Source organism: Chrysochloris asiatica, unplaced genomic scaffold, assembly GCF_000296735.1.
Source record: "Chrysochloris asiatica unplaced genomic scaffold, ChrAsi1.0 scaffold00004, whole genome shotgun sequence".
Lineage (NCBI taxonomy): Eukaryota > Metazoa > Chordata > Mammalia > Afrosoricida > Chrysochloridae > Chrysochloris > Chrysochloris asiatica.
This window is the reverse complement of record NW_006408522.1, coordinates 24,198,503-24,216,082: the sequence shown is the minus strand read 5'-3', so window position 1 is coordinate 24,216,082 and position 17,580 is coordinate 24,198,503. Positions and strand designations below refer to the sequence as shown.

Here is a 17,580-nt window from a genome sequence, read left to right as displayed (position 1 = left end):
TAAAGAGACGATCTCCTCCCCATGCAATATATCTAGGCATTTTGTCAAAAATCATTTGGCTGTATGTGGAGGGGTTAATTTCTGGATTCTCAATCTGTTCCATTGATCAATGTATCTTTCAGTATACCAATACCTGCCTGTTTTGACCACTGTAACCATGTAGTAAATTTTGAAATTGGGGAGTGAGAGGCCTCCAACCTTGTTCTTCTTATTAAGCAGTGCTTTGTTTATCCTGGGTCTCTTTCCATATAAAGTTTGTAACTGTCTTTTCCATCTCTTTGAATAATGTTGTTGGAATCTGGATTGGGATTGCATTATATGTGTAAATTGCTTTGGGCAGTATTGACATTTTCAAGATGCTGAGTCTTCCTATCCAGGAACATGGTATGTTCTTCCACTTCTGTAAGTCTCTCTGGGTTTCTTGTAGTAGTGTTTTGTAATTTTCTTTGTATAGGTCCTTTGTTTTTCTGGTTACATTTATTCCTAAATATTTCATCCTTTGGGCAGCTTTTTTAAATGGTGTTGCTTTCTTAATGTCCTTTTCAATGCTGTCATTATTACTATAGAGGAATCCAACTGAGTTTTGTATGTTGATCTTATACCTACCACTTTGCTGAATCTTTCAATAATGTCTAGTAGCTTTTTTACTTGGGTTTTCAATGTATAGAATCATATCGTCTACAAATAGAGTTTTATTTCCTCTTTGCCAATTCGGATGCCTTTAATTTCCTTATTTTGCTGTATAGCTCTGGCTAAGACTTCCAAAACAATATTGACTAGGAGTGGTGACAAAGGGCATCCTTGTCTGGTTCCTGTTTGCAGAGGGAAGGCTTTTAGTTTCTTTCCATTGAAGGTGATGTAGGCTGTTGGTTTTGTATATATGCTCTTGATTATGTTGAGGAATTTCCCTTCAATTCCTATTTGTTAAGTGCTTTTATCAGGAAAGGATGTTGGGTTTTGTCAAATGCCTTTTCTGCTTCAATAGATATGATCATTTGGTTCTTTTCCTTTTTTCTTATTTATATGGTGGTTTACATTGATTGTTTTTCTAATGTTGAACCATCCTTGCATCTCTTTTATGAAAGCCACTTTGTCATGATTCATTATTTTTTTTATGTGCTGCTGGATTCTGTTGGCTAGAATTTTGTTGAGAATTTTTGCATCTATGCTCATGAGGGATATTGGTCTATAATTTTCTTTCTTAGTGATGCCCTTCGCTGGTTTTAGTATGAGGATTATGCTTGCTTCATGAAAAGTATTAGGAAATTTTCTGTCCTCTTCTATATTCTGGAATTATTTGAGTAGAACTGGTGATAACTCTTCCCTAAATATTTGGTAGAATTCACCAGTGAAGCCATCTGGGCCTGGACTTCTTTTGGTTGGGAGTTTTTTGATGATCTAATCAATTTCTCTTTTTTGTTATGGGTCTGTTCAAGTTTTCTATTTCACTCTGTGTATGTTTAGGTAGGTCATGTTTTTCTAAAAATGTATTCATCTCTTCTAAGTTTTCAAATTTGTTGTAGTACAACTCTTCATAGTATTCTGTTATCCTTTTGATTTCATTTGGTTTCTCTGTGATATCACCCATGTAGTTTCTAATGCAAGTTATTTGTGTCTTCTCCCTCTTTTCTTTTGTTAGTTTTGCCAATGGTTTGTCAATTTTATTAATCCTTTCAAAGAAACAGCTTCTTGTCCTGTTGATTCTTTCTATTAAGTTTCGGTTTTCCATCTCATTTATTTCTGCTCTTATCTTTATTATTTCTTTTCTTTTGGTGACTGTAGGGTCCCTGTGTTGGTCTCTTTCTAATTGCTGGAGATGCCGTGCTAATGTGTTAATTTTTGTTCTTTCCTCTTTTTGTATGTACACATTTATCGCAATAAATTGTCCTCTCAGCATTGCTTTCCTGTGCCCCAAAGAATTTGGCATGTTGTGTTTTCATTCTCATTTGTTTCTAGGAACTTTGTGAATTCACGTTTAATTTCTTCTTTTACCCAGTCGCTTTTCAGCAGGGTGTTATTCTGTTTCCATCTATTCGATTTTATTTCCTTGGTCTACTTAGTGTTGATTTCTAGTTTTACAGCACTGTGGTCTGAAAAGATGCTTCGTAGTATTTTGATGTTTGTAAATTTATGGAGGCTTTCTTTATGACCTAACACATGGTCAATTCTGGAGAATGATCCATGTGCACTGGAGAAGAAAACATATTGTGCTGTTGTTGGGTTGAGCACATCTATGAGGTCTGTACCCATCTATGAGGTCAAGGTGGTTGATTGTGATGTTTAGTTCCACTGTAACTTTGTTGAGTTTCTTTCTGGTTGTTCTGTCCCTTTTTGAAAGTGGTGTATTAAAATCTCCCATTATAATTGTAGATTTATCTATTTCTTTCTTCAATTCTAGTAAGGTTTGCTTCATATATCTTGGTGTTCTTTCATTGGGATCATAGACATTTATTATGGTTATGTTGTCTTGCTCAATTGATCCTTTATTCATGAGATAGTGTCCTCCTTTATCTCTTATGATAAAGTTTACTTTACCAGAGATTAGTATTGCCACTCCTGCTTGTTTAGTGTTGCAGTTAGCTTGGTATATTTTTTCCCATCCTTTAACTTTTAGTCTGTTTTTGTCTTTGTGTGTAAGGTGTGTCTCTTGCACTTAGTATATTGAAGAGTCTATTTTCTTATCCATTCTGCCACTCTCTGTCTTTTTACTGGTATATTTAATCCATTTACATTCAATGTAGTTATTGATAGGTATGAATTAACTGCTGCCATTAGTTAATTTTTGATACTGCTGTTCATTCCTTTGTTCTGCATGCCTTCTTGTGCTGAGTTTGTGTTTTTTGTGCTATTTCTCATCAGTTTCTTCTTAGTTTTCATGTTTGCTTGTTTTTCTTGTTTCATGGTACATTGTGAAGTACTAACTTTCTTTGGGGTTACCTTATAGTCTACTAACTTTTCCCTCCATTTAAAATAATCTATTGTAACCTTTAATCTACCTGACCTTCTCACCACCTGGATCTCTGTTCCTACATTTTTCCCTTCTTTGACGTTGTTATTATTTTGATCTTCAGTTTGACCTCCCAGCTCCTTTGAATTTGTTGTTATAATTTTTTTCTGATCTGGACTCTGTTATCCATCATCTGAGTTTCAGGTGGTGTTGCCACACCTGTCAATATCTGGTTGTTGTCTGTTCTTGCTGGTTTTCCATCCAAAGAACTCTCTTTAGGATGTTTTGAAGTGCTGGATTGGCTTTGACAAAATCTCTTAGCTTTTGTTTATTCTGGAATGTTTTGATTGCACCATCATATTTGATTGACAGTTTTGCTGGATAGGTGATACTTGGTTGGCAGTTTTTTTTTCTTTTAGGATTTTGTATGTCTCCCCATTACCTTCTTGTCTGCATGGTTTGTGCTGAATAGTCAGAGCTTAATCTGAGTTGCTTGCCTTTGTAAGTAACATTGCTGTTTTCCCTGGCTGAAAAGCAGAAACAATATAAAAGCAGAGACAAAAACCACTACTTTGAAACAAAAATAAAACTGTAGCCAACTGGCCAGTCACCTTGCTACACAGGCAGTGTGTGTGCACCGTAGAAGCCTCCACTAGTACGTGGGGGTGTCCGCTCACTCAGGCCCCTCCTCTAGTCACCACCATACAGGTGTACAGCTAGATATTGAGAAGTTAACGGGAGTTTACTCTTTTTGTCTGAAGTCAGTTAGGTATCTGTGTATGCACAGTGTAATTCTTGAAATAGTTGTGTCTTTTTATGTTGGGGTTTTACAGATTGTTCATATGGTTTGTCTGTCAGACCAAACCTGATGTTTTCTTGCTGGATTGGCAGGAGTAAAGGGCTCCATACAAGTTAACTTTAGGGCTGGGACCCACAGGCAGAAGACAAAAGCAGAAGCCAAAGAGTTTGCCCTTGGACCAATGGGGTTCTTTTTCTCTGTGCCATGGGAAAGCTGTAGTCTCAATGCTGGACTTTTTTGGAGGGTGCATACCCACATGCCTGAAGGCGTCCAGGCTGGGCAAAGAAGGCGGGATGGCCATAGAGGGAGTCCTGTGTCTTGACAGATTCCTAAATCGCAGTATTTTCCTTTATACCATGATTTTTCCACTGGTGGTTGCAGGAAACTGACGCCTTGAACCTTATGCTAGATCCAGAGCTCTGGTGCTGTTCTGTGAAAGCAGCTTCTCTGGGTTTTCAGCCCCTCCCCCATGGAGCCTGTCCTACCTGACTCTGATCTGCTGCTGCCAAAACCAGAAGTCCACAAATACCTTTTTTAAACAACATAAAAGAAGACTATGCTAATGGACCTCACCAGATGGCTGTCACTAATTGGGTTTTTGGAAAGGAAAGAAAATTGCTTGGAGTCACAAAATACTAATCCTTACAGCAATCAGGACCTAAGCTGTTCCATAAGCAGCAGACTTGTGAGGTGCTGTAGGATAAGCAGTGGACAGCTAACCACAAGGTTGGTGGTTCATATCTACTAGCCTTTCCTTGGAAACCCTATACATGGTCATTATAAGTCAGAACCGACTTAATGTCACTTAACAACAGGAACAACAATGTAAGTAACAGACTAGAAATAAATAACCTCTTTTCTCCATCTTCCAATCAGGGACTTTGAAAATGAAGGGACTCCACTGCTGATACGTCCATAAAAGGAGATGCCCCACACCCTGGACTGATAGTGGATAAAGGAACATTGTGAGTAGTAAGAGGCTTAGACAATTTTTGGGAATCTGAGTGTGGGGGAATGCCTGCTTTCTAATGAGGTTTGGTGACATGGGATTAATAGAAAAAAGGATTTCAGCAATAGAGAAAGGCATGTGAGAGTTCAAGTCTTCTCACCTGTAGGAAGGTGAAGTAGAGTAACCAAACTTTTCCTGTTTCCCCAGGAGGGTGTGGAAGTCAGTCAATAGGAAGACGGAAAGCCAGCTAGTCAAAGAGACCAGAGACCAGACAGGGACACAGAAATAGGACGTGCCAAATGCCTGCAGAGGAGATGCTGATGATCAGTGACAGATGAGGTAATTGTGCATCCCAGATTCAAGCTAAATTTAACTAAAAACAGATAGTTTAATCATTCTGTTATCATGCAGAAAAGGGGTTCAAGTTCAGTATTAAGAAATTTAACAAGTTTCTGTTCTGGCATGCCACATGTATTCTGAACTGTGAAATTCATAGCTACTATATCAGTACAAACTAGAAAAGACAGAGGGTCATTTCATTGGTCTTCTTCACATCCAATCGAATTCTGGGTCCTATCCCTTCTATCTCCAAATCAGCTGTCGATTTCATCCAACTCTGCTGCATACTCACAGGCTTGCTGATTACATTCAACCCCTATCATCTCTAAACTTTGCCATTCCAACAGCTTCCTGGTGCTCTTCTCTGTACCATTCATTTATTTTTCCCATCCAAACATACTTCACACACCTGTCACTGGAGTGGTATTTCTAAAATGCAAAATTGAGCATGTCTACTTAAAAGTCATAAGTATCTTTCCAGTACTATCAGGATAAAGTCTAATCATATTTGCCTTCCAATCAATCTGTCTCCAATGCCATCTCTAAAATGTTACCTACACCCTCAAGTTTATCATATACTCCAGCTACAACTTGGAATGTTGCTCCTGTAATATAACAGGATTTCTGACTCCCTGCCCCTCCCATGTTTCTCTGCCTTTGTTTTTCTATCTAATCAACCTGCATTATTCTTATCCAGTGGAAACAAACAAGGAAGGGGATCAACACAAGGAGGCTTCAAAATATCTGTGAAAATGACATTTTTCCACAAACTTTTTGAGGCCCCCTTGTAAAGGTTGTATAAGGACCAGCATATGCTTTCAATATCTTAAGAAGCTTAAGAAGCTTAATAATGCAGGTGCATATTGAAGATTTTTCTATGATATAAATGCACAGACTTACTTTTGCATGTTTTTTTTTTTTTTGTTGTTGTTGTTGCTTTTGTGGGGATTTTCTTGTTATTGTTGTTTTTGCTTTTGTGTTGCTTATGTCTACACTTACGTTAACCTGGTGTGAGAAACTTTTGTATCATGTTGGTTAGAAGCTGGATATTCTTCATTATCTTTGCTAAATAAAAACTTGGGACATATAGTTAACTTTTTGGATAATATATTATTATTATTTCCATAACTGTAATGATAGGCTTCATAGGACTTCTGGGGAAAATATTAATAAAAGTAGTCCTTGTTGGTGGAAAGATCGGGAACAATGACTAAAAGGAAGAGGAAAGGAAAAGGGAAGGATGCTCATTGAACAACCATAAAACTTGGCATTATCTCATTTAATCCTCAAAATAAAATAATTGATATGGAAGACACTTTACCCCATTTTACAAATAAGGAAAACAAGCAGAGGAGGTTAAAGAGCATATCAAAAGTCACTCAGCTCTCCTGTGAACATGAAGGTGGGATTCCAACTCAGATCCAATGGTTACAAAGCCTATTCTTCTTCCTACATCTGGTTGCTTCCTTTGAAATTTAATCTCACTCTAGTTGCTAATCCAATGTCAGACCACTCTCAAGTGAAACTACAAGATGACTCAGAAATTGTTTTTTTTTTTTTATATTGATCATTCAAAGAGAGTAATCATTCAAAGGGATAATACCTTTAAAATGTGTTTAGAGAAACCCACGGCAAGTGATAACGTATACAAGTTCTGGGGTCATGCTACCTAGATTCAAATTCTAGCTGAACCAATAAGTAGTTGTGAAAGTTTGGTCAAATTACTTAAGCAATCTGTGCCTCACTTTTGTAATCTAGTCACTGTGAGTTGGAACCGACTCAACAGTACATAACACCAACATAAAAGAGAGCTAATGATGGTTTCTTCCATAAGGTTTTTTGAAAATTAAATGAGGTAATGCATGTAGATTACTTATATAGCATTTCTGACATTATCCTGGAGAATTTAGCAATAAGATTATTAGAATCCAGGTCTAACATGTATCTTCTTTCAGCAAGAACAAGAGTCAGATTCTCCCAAAATATAAATGGTCATCTAAAGAAGAGAATTTTTTAAAAAAAAAAGATGTATATAAATCATAGTGAAATTGGACAGTTTGATCTGCAAGTATCAATAGGTGGTGTTGACATAAAAATTTTCCATTCTTTTCAAAGTTCAGGAACATAAATACCTTTGGTTTAAAAGATGAAGACACATTGGTGGCAGTTATGTGCTATGGAGTGGGTTCCAGCTCATTAAGGAGGTCCATGGTGCTCTATTGTTGGGTTGAAGGAAGGTTAGCCCTACTCTAGAATGTAATAAGCACTCTTAGTATGTCTCTTAGTCAACAACTTGCTAGGCCAGATTCAAAGTGGGTTGACATTAGAGAAGCTAGTACAGGTAGCAGCAAGCAGAAATCACTATAAAACAGCAAGTTAAGAAGTGTTGGAGAAATAATTATGTAGATTTAAAAAAATTCCCTCTAACTGAAATAATGGAAGAAAAAAAGAGAATAAAATAAACTTAGATATTTTAAGAAATACCATGTCTCAACAGTTAATGTTTGTCCACTTCTACCTCAGATTTCAGCACTTATGTATTCATATACAGGAATATAGTACAAACAGGTAAGTACTCAGATACTTGCCAAAAGGTTAGTGGTTTGAACCCATCAATTGTTGTTGTTAAGGGCTGCTGAGTCAGTTCACCTCATAGCAACCCTCTGCACAGCAGAACGAAACACTATCCCATCCTGCGCCATCCTCATAATTGTTGTCACATTTGAGGCCATTGCTGAAGGCACTGTGCCAGTCCATCTCGTTGGGGGTTTTCATCTTTTTCACTGAAATCCATTTTACCAAACATAATGTCCTTCTCCAGGGACATCAATAGACATCTCAAAAGAAAGCCCTGACTATCTGCTTCCAAAGGCCATAGTCATGAAACTCCTTATGGAATTCAACTCTTACTCAGCTACATGGGGTTGCAGGAGTTGAAATTAACTCAACAGCAACTAGTTTGCTTTATATTTACATAAATTTTTATTTATAAAATGCATAGCAGTACTATGTAACTGATACACAAATTTCACACTATTCTGTTTCTCATAGACATTCTATAAAGGTCAGTTAAAAATATTGCCACAAAATCATAGAAATCCTTATTAAATAAAAATATCAAGATGTGAAGTACGGTATCTCAACATATTCTCCATTTAAGTCTACATACTTCTGAAGTGGTTCTTCTATCTCTCTGTACCTTCCCAGAAGAAATCTACATTCTTTGATTTATACTACGTCAAAACAGCAGTTTAGGCATCCTCAAGGATCTCAAGTTGTGGTTCTCTTCAATGTTATTTGAATTTGGGCAACAAAAAGAAGTCTCAGTGGGTATGATCTGGACTGTAGGATGGATGCAGTAAGGTTTCCCAATTAAATTTTCATAGGACAGCCCTTGCTACCTTCAAAGAATGAGTAGATGCACAGTTGTAATAGTAGGTGCACTGTTGTAAATAGTACACTATTGTGTACTGTTTGTTGTGCAGTACAACAAACTGACTGTATGACACAGTATAATGAACTTACAAGACAACTATACATATGGACCTCAACAGATGAAATACACAGAAATCAAATTGTTTTGGAAAGACACAGTAGAAAAGCTTCATATCATCAGCCAAAACAAGGCCAGGGGAAGACTGTGGAACACACCGTCAATTGGTCACATGCAAATTCAAGCTGAAAGTGAAAAAATGAAAACAAGTCCACAAGAACTAAAATATGACCTTGAATATATCCCACCTGAATTTAGAGATCATCTGAAGAACTGATTTGGTTTATTAGACAACAATGACTGAAGACCAGACCAGTAATGGGATGACATCAAGAACATCCTACAGAAAGAAAGCAAAAGGTCATTGAGAAGACAAAAGAGAAAGAAAAGACCAAAATGGATGTCCGAACGGACTCCGAAACTTGCTCTCCAGCATAGTGATGCTAAAGCAAATGTAAGAAATGAAGAGATATAAGAACTGAACAGATTTTTTTTTTTTTTTGCTATTCATCATATTTTATTTATTTTTTATGTTTTTATTGTGAATTGAGTGAAAGTTTAGAGGGTAGATCATCAGTTTTACATTCAACAAATCATACACCTTGTTTCCTTAGAATGATTATAATCCCTTCCATGTACCATCAGTTAACAGTATTTTTCTCTATTCATTTTAGCTCTTTTTTTAAAAAAACACCCAGGCATATATAATAATTTACTCCACTGAAGGGCACATTTTGCAAGTGTGCCTCCTGGCCACCAGCTCTCAGTCTCTCTCTTCTCATGAATCTAGAGTCCTCAGTTGCTCCCTCTCTTCATGTTCCCATCTCTAGTGTCGCTGCTTCTCGCATAAGGTCCCACATTCTGCTTGTGCTCTTCTCCCTTGATGGTCCTAGGGTCCTTTGTTTCTGGATTGTAAGATTAACTACTCCCCATACTTTTGTTACAAAACTTCTACCTTTACAATTGTGACAGTCACAATTAGTCATGATAACAATTGCTCAATATTGAATCATAAGAATATTATCCCCATCTCTTTTTACGAGACCCATCTAGACAAGATGAAAACTATTTAGTGGGTACTCTATCTTCCCTCACGTATTCTTAAAATAACTCCTTGTAAGCCAGTCACTTCATGCCTTTATTGTCCCCTCATTTTAGGTAACAAATGTCTAAGTTGCCGTCCCTATCTTCCTTGTGTACAGAGGGGAAAGCATTGATAGTTGATGTAAAGACACCTTCCCTCTCAGTTGGTATTTAGAGCTACTACCTCCACGAGTATAGGTCAAGTTCATCAAATTGTAGCAAGTTACCCTTGTTTCCTTTATCAAAAATTGTTTTTGTTAATTTTTATTTATTTATTTTTTATCTTCCTCTAGTTGAGCTGTGATCATCAAGCAAACAAGGCTAGGACAAATGGGTATGAACAGAAAAATTTAAAGGTCAGCTCAAAATCAAAGATTATAACAAAATGTGAAAAGACCTGGATTTAGAAAACTGAAAGGGAAGAACATGCTCAGCATTTCTCAAACAGAAGGAACTGAAGAAAAAATTTAAACCTTCACTTGCGGTATTGAAGGATTCTCTGGACAAAATATTGAATGGTGAAGAAAACATCAAAATAAGATAGAAGGAATGCACAGAGTCACTGTACCAAAAAGAAATGGTCAATGTTCAACTGTTTCAAGAGGTACATATGATCAAGAGCCAGTGATACTAAGGAAGAAGTCCAAAGTGCACTGAAGGAATTGGCAAAGAACAAGGTACCTGGAATTGATGGAATACGAATGGAAATCTTTCAACAAAGTGAAGTGGTACTAGAAGCACTCACTCATCTCTGCCAAGAAATTTGGAAGACAACTACTTGGCCAACTGACTGGAAGAGATCTGTATTTGTATCCATTCCAAAGAAAAGTGAACCAATGGAATGTGGAAATCATCAGACAATATCATTGATATCCCATGAGAGTAAAGTTTTGCTTAAGGTAACACAGAAACAGCTGCAACCATACATTGACAGAAAACTTCCAGAGACTAAAGCCAGTTTCAGAAGAGGACATGGATGAAGGATATCATTGCTGACGTCAGATGGATCTTGGCTGAAAATAGAGAATACCAGAAGGATGTTTACTTGTGCTTTTTTGACTACACAAAGGCTTTTGATTGTGTGGATCATGACAAGCTATGGGCAACTTTGCGTAGTATGAGTATTCTGAAACACTTAATTTTGCTCATAAGGAACCTGTACATAGACCAAGAGGCAGTTGTTCAAACAGAACAAAAGAACACAGAGCAAAATTAAGAAAGTTGTGTGTCAGGGTTATATTCTTTCACCATACTTATTCAGCCTGTATGCTGAGCAAACAATTTGAGAAGTTGGATTATATGAAGAAGTACATGTTACCTGAGATACACAGATGATACAACATTGCTAGATGAAAGAAAAGAGGAGTTAAAATACTTACTGATGAAGATCAAAGACCATAGCCTTTGGTATGGGTTGCACCTTAGTGTAAAGAAAACACAAATCCTTACCACTGGACCAATAAATAATATCCATATAAATAGAAAAAGATTGAAGTTGTCAATGACTTCATTTTGCTTGGATCAACCATCAACACTCATGGAAGCAGCAGTCAAGAAATCAAATGATGTATTGCATTGGGCAATACCTCTTTAAAGTGTTAAAAAGCAAAGATGTCAGTTTGAGGACTAAGGTGCACCTGGCCCAAGCTATGGTATTTTCACTAACCTCAAATGCATGCAAAAGTTGTAAAGTGAATAAGGAAAACCATAGAAGAATTGATGCATTTGAATTATGGTGTTGGAGAATATTGAAAGTACCATAGGCTGCCAAAACAACAAATAGATCTGTGTTTGGAGAAATACAGCCAGAGTTCTCCTTGGAAGCCAGGATGGCCAGACTTCATCTCTCATACTTTGTCTAGAGGGACCAGTCCCTGGAGATGGCTATGTTGTTTGGTAAAGTGGAGGATCAGAGAAAAAGAGGAAGACCCTCAATGAGATGGATTGGCAAAGCAGCAGCATCAATGGACTCAAGCATAGCAGCAATTGTGAGGCTGGCCCAAGACCAGGCAGTGTTTTGTTCTGTTGTGCATAGGGTCACTATGAGTTGGCACTGACTCAATGGCACCTGACAGCAAGAAGTCCGTGTGATTGTCCTGTGTCCTTTGAGGAATTCTATAAAGATTGCCTCTGGAATTCCAAAAAACAGTTTCCATAACCTTCTGAACTGGAACCAACGCGACAATATGAGAATACATTGCTGAGAAAACCTGTCTTCAGACATCCACTGATCATAGTAACATATTTTAGCATGTTTTAATTGGAATAAACCCATGCATGTATAGAAACGCCATGAATCCATACGATAAGCACTAGATTGCAGACCAGAGGGTATGCTGTTGGAGCCTGTCTGTGGCTCCATGGGAAAAAGATGAGGCTTTCTGCTCCCTCAAAGATTTAAAACTCTATACAGGGTCACCATGAGTTGGAAGCAACTCAGCGGTACTTACCAACAACATGAACTGAAAACCAGGCAGCAATATTTTTTGACTTACTCTTGTACATATATCCCCAGGCCCACTCCCCTGGCAATTCTTAATTTTTTTAAGAATGAAGGTTATTATTTTTGTTGTTAAGTACAGTTGAGTCAGTTCCGACTCATACCTGCACCCTGTGTAGAGTTTCCAAGGAGGAGCTGGTGAATTTCAACCTTTGACCTTGTGGTTCAAACCGATCTTGTGATCTAGTACATTATCCCACAGCATCACACCAGGACTCTAAGAATTAAGGTAGAGAATTGGTAATTTGGGCAAGTGCCTTCAATGATACTGATCATCATGTAAAAATTAGCAGATATTCACCGATGCATAAAAAGGGTAACAATATAATTGATGAAATTTTTTCTCTAAAAATATTTAAGAAATGTAGACCTGAAAACAATGTCAAATTTATCGTGGTTCCTCACCAAAATGAATCTAAGTTTAGGAAACACAGAGAAAGAGCTCTATACTAATCAAAGACCACAGGGTACTATACTTTTCTTTCTCAACTCTTTGATCTTCCCTTTTTCCTGTCCTCTTTTTTCCTTCCTCTGGCACTTACCTGAGTTCTTCTCTGACTTCCACTATGGTGTTCCCTGCTATAACAAACACTTCATTCATGTCATCAGTCAGCATGTTACAGGCATAACCAATGTTGATAGCAGTTTCTGATTTAAAAACAAACAAACACAAATAAGCTAAAATATTACTTAATAACATAAGTGTTTCCCATAGGTTTCAAAGCAATACATGCAGTTCCTTATCACTTATGTTGTTGTTGTTACATGCCATTGACTCAGTTCTGACTCATAGCAAGCCTGTGCAGGGTTTCCCAGGAGCAGCTGGTGAGCTTAAACATCCATCTTTGTGATGCAAACCGACTTCTCAGTACAGCATTGCATAGGTCCCCTTAATGTAAAACAGAGTACAATGGGTGGCAAAATGAAAGAGACCCAGAAATTAATCCAAATTAATCCTGGGCTCCATGATCAAGTTCACCACTTGGTGAAGCACCAACATCTAAGCCTTTTCATCCACTTTCAAAAAACTCTCTTTCTCAAAGTTGTTCTTGTTAAGTGCCTTTGAATCAGTTTTGACTCATAGCAACCCTGTATAGGGTTTCCAAGGAGTGACTGCTGAGTTTGAACCTCCAATCTTGCAGTGCAAACTAACTTGTGGTCCAGTGCTTATGCTCCAGTGCCACACCAGGACTCAAAGGAGTACTCATGAAAACATCTTAAGATTTGTGATAAACTCCAATGCATAAGTACAAAACACTTTACCAGAAGTTTTAAATACTATCTTTCAATAGCTAAAATAATAATCAAATTCAGTTCTCATATGGTAGGCAAATTGAAGAAAAAAATTTTAAATATTCAATTGAACACTGAAAATGTTCTTATAAAATTCTTATAGCTCTCCTGCATGCAACATTGCCATTAATTTGCATGGAATTTGAGTAACATCTCAATAGTCACCCTTGATTGCTTAGACTAAAGAACTGAAGAATTGCATGTTAGGCAGTTCCTCCTCTAATTTTACAGAAATGAAGTCTGGTAGAGTTCGGTAGCCCTTTCCATTGTCAGTAGCCGTTAGGTTCTATCAAACTCTACAGAGTTACAAGACTCTAGTTACTGCTATAGAATCATTGGAGCCGTCCTAAATCAAGGAGGGCAATTGATAAAATCTCAGCAAATCCTTTGTGCACACCACAGAATTTGAAGCAAATTATAGTGAACTTACAAGTATTTGTAATTAATTTAACAACTCTTTCCTTTAGTCATTATCAAAATTTAGGCACTGTGGGTTAATGCGCTGGACTGCAAATTCAGTTTGAACTGCAAAGTCAGCAGTTTAAGCTCACCAGTTGCTCCTTGGAAGCCCTTTAGAGGGTCACTATGGGCTGGAACTGACTTGACAGCACTTAACAACAACAACAATCTAGTAACATACCACTGAGCTCAGCTTCCTACTGTTTATTTTTTGTAACCTATGATTTCAATGGAGATAAAGAGAATTGATTGATCCCATCTAAATCCCCCAATGTTCTTTTAAAAAACACTTAGCAAGACTCCTAGTGTGGTGCTGCAGGATAAGAACCGGACTGTGAATGTCAAGGTTGGCAGTTCAAATCCACCAGCTGCTGCTTGGAAACTATATACGGTCACTATGAGTCAGAACCAACTTAACAACAACACTTAACAAGAAGAAGAAGAAGTGGATCTAATCTACTGCCATCAAGTTGACTCCAACTCTTAGGGATCCTATACAAAAGTCTACTGTTGTTGTTGTTGTTGTTAAGTATCATCAAGTCAATTCTGATTAATAGCAACCCTGTATAGGGTTTGAACTCCGACAATACAATTAGGCATTTCATTACCGTTGTTACCTATGTTGTTGTTGTTATGTGCCACTCATAGCGACCCTGTATTGGGTTTCCGAGGCTGTAAATCTTTATGAGAGCAGAAAGCCTCATCTTTCTCCCACGGAACAGCTAGTAGTTTTGAACTGCTGACTGTGAGATTAGCAGCCCGATTCATAACCACTACGCTACCAGAGCTAGGCATAACTATTACAGCTAAGAGATATAGGCAACTGGCTAAAAGTATTGCGTTAGTTTGTCTTCACTTTGTTTTATGTTTCAGTAATAAATTATTGCAATATATGAGCTTTTTGAAAAAATTTCTTTCTGTATCTCAACTCTTTCCTATGGGGAGGACTGAGCAAATATTTAATGAATAAAGCTTTCTGGTCAATTATAATGTTACCATAAAAATTATCTGCCCTTTTTCAAAACATCATCATAACTCATTTTCAAATTACCTTGTTTGTCTCCTGTTAGGACCCAAATCTTAATATTGGCTAGTGATAAACTTGCAATTGTTTCGATAACACCCTCTTGTAACTTATCTTCTACAGCAGTGGCACCTAGTAGCTTCATTGAAAAATAGAGAAAACCTTCTGTTACTGCACACAAGTAACAAATATTACATCTATGGCTTTTAATTAGAATCTACAGGTCAAAGTGCAAGTAATGAAAACAGAAATTATGATGCATTGATGTACCAATCATCCCACTACCTTCAGAAATAACCTGGAAAGGACCCCAAAAGGTGGTACCCAAATCAAGTTAATTGATGGGCACACTAATTAATGACAGAGATCCAGGAAGTTAGAATTTACATGATGGAGTGTAATATGCTCAGGTAACATGTTAGGTTAGTTGGTCAGAAGCCATTAGGGCCTCTAGAGACTTAAGAACTCCCATATATCCATTAAGGAGGTCCAAAGGAAAGTCCTGAACCCCTAGTCAGGAGACTAATCACATATACACACAAAATTATCCAAAACAGCAGATGAAATAAATAAAATAAATGAAGCCTCCCATGTCTAATTTATCCAAAGATGAATAAGACACCCTTTTTAGTACATCACAATGGCTAACAATCTGGACACAGGGTGTCAGGGAAGATTGTTTTATAGAATAGACTATACTCTAAACAGCATAGTTACCAGCAGAATCTCATGGACCTAGGATGGTTAAAGTTAGAGCACCATACTGTAAAAAGGGGAGACATAAAACAGAACTAGAAAATAAAACATCAAAGACATACATACTGGTGTTGCTGCTGTTAAGTGTCATCGAGGTCGAGTCGGTTCGGATTAATGGCAACCCTGTATAGGGTTTCCGAGGAGTGGCTAGTGGGTTTGAATCACCACCTTGTGGTTCAAATCGACCTAGGCCCAACGCTTATCCTACAGCATCACAACAAGACTATAAGGATGTGTTGTTGTTGTTGTGAAGTGCCATTGAGTCAGTTCCGACCCATAGCGACCCTGTTTAGGGTTTCCAAGGAGAAGCTGGTGAGCTTGAATCAGCAACCTTGAAGTTCAAGTGGCTCTGCGGTCTGGCATATTAAACCACAACACCATACCAGGAAGTATTAGAGGTTGACAAAGAATAGAGAGTCCACTATTTTGTACTATTGTGGGATTTCTAATTGCATAACCCACCACTAGTATAAATAAGCAGGACCAAGCAGTGTTTTGTTCTGTTGTACAGAGGGTCACTATGAGTCGGAACTGACTCTATGGTACCTAACAACAACAACTGTAGATATAAACCTCTAAGGCCACACATGGAACATTCAAAGGCAACATATAAAGCATGAGTCAATGTTTGAAAGAGCAACATCTGCTGTATGCAAGATGATTTAGCCAATGGCTTATTTCTATGCTAGATCTCTAAACATATACTATCCCTTTTCTAAACATAAACCATCGTGTTTCTAAACTCATACCATCAAATCTCTTTCAATTTCTTCATACAGCCCAGCTATCCGTTCATCTTGCTCATCTGTGGCAGTATTTGCATCTTCAAGCATTTTATACCACTCTTTAAAGTATTTGTCATCCAGATCTCTGTATGCAATGGCCAAGGTTCGGAGCCCTTCCCCTGCAAATTCCTGCCAGAGCAGACATACACTTAGGAATACTGAAAAAAACAACAATCAGCAATCATAACAACATGGTTTTTGCCCAAACATTTGCCTGTACTGATCTCCAAACGTTTAGCTCCTTGGAAATGGGAGCTAATGTTTGGATTTTGTATTCTATCTCTATGGGGTTAAAATATTCCAGGAAGTCTAGTTAGCCTTCTCCTTGAAGACAGCTGAGATGCCTGCCGAGGTGTCCTTAATTGAGAGGTGATCAGTGGTGCCTATCTCTTGAGGCATCTATTTGAAGCAACAGCTATTGGGTTCCAACCTTTGCCAAAAGGGAGTTGACCTGGCCATGATAGGGACCCAGCTTTTTCATAGCCTTCAGATTCTGGTGGATGGGAGAAAATACTCAGAGGAGCCATAGTTCTCAAATCAGAAAAAAGACAGGAGGCTCTTCCAAGGGCATGCATCATCAAACTCCCCGAGTAGCATAATTATATCTAAAATTAATTTAGTCTTGTCTAAGTAGCTGGTTCTGGTAGCGTAGTGGTTATGAGTGGGGCTGCTAACCTCAAGGTTATCTAGTTGGAAACTACCAGCAGTTCTGTGGGAGAAAGATGAGGCTTTCTGCTCCCGTAAAGATTTACAGCCTTTGAATCCCTATGCATTCTTCTAAGCACTGCTTATGAATTTCCTCATTTACTACAAAAATATGATGACCTTATAATTTCCATTTATAGATGATACAACTGAGGCATGCAGAATTTGAAGAAGCTACGTAAGTCACCCATTGGAGGCCTTCTTGATGTTTCTTTTCTTTAACTTTTTATTATGAATTGAGTGAAATTTTACAGAGAAGATCATACACTTTATTTAATCTCAATGATTGCAATCCCTTCCATGTAACAAACGGTATCCCGCTTCCTCCATGTGGTTCTTATTTCTATTCTAACCTCCTTACCATCCCTTCTCAACTTGTTCTTTAGGTAAATGTTGCCCTTTTGATCTTAACTGGTTGACCATTCCTTGGTAAGCAGACTTTTCTAGT

General features: G+C 37.7%; 1 protein-coding gene across 1 annotated transcript in view; it reads right to left on the bottom strand.

Moving 5' to 3' along the window:
• Positions 1 to 17,580, bottom strand: part of ATP8B4 (ATPase, class I, type 8B, member 4) — a 266,323-nt gene that overhangs the window by 48,303 nt on the left and 200,440 nt on the right. Inside the window, exons 17-19 of the mRNA XM_006831865.1 lie at positions 16,392 to 16,556; positions 14,914 to 15,025; positions 12,653 to 12,758 (exon numbers count right to left, since the gene is read on the bottom strand). Coding sequence (XP_006831928.1) covers positions 12,653 to 12,758; positions 14,914 to 15,025; positions 16,392 to 16,556 — 383 coding nt within the window. The remainder of the gene's footprint in view (positions 1 to 12,652; positions 12,759 to 14,913; positions 15,026 to 16,391; positions 16,557 to 17,580) is intronic.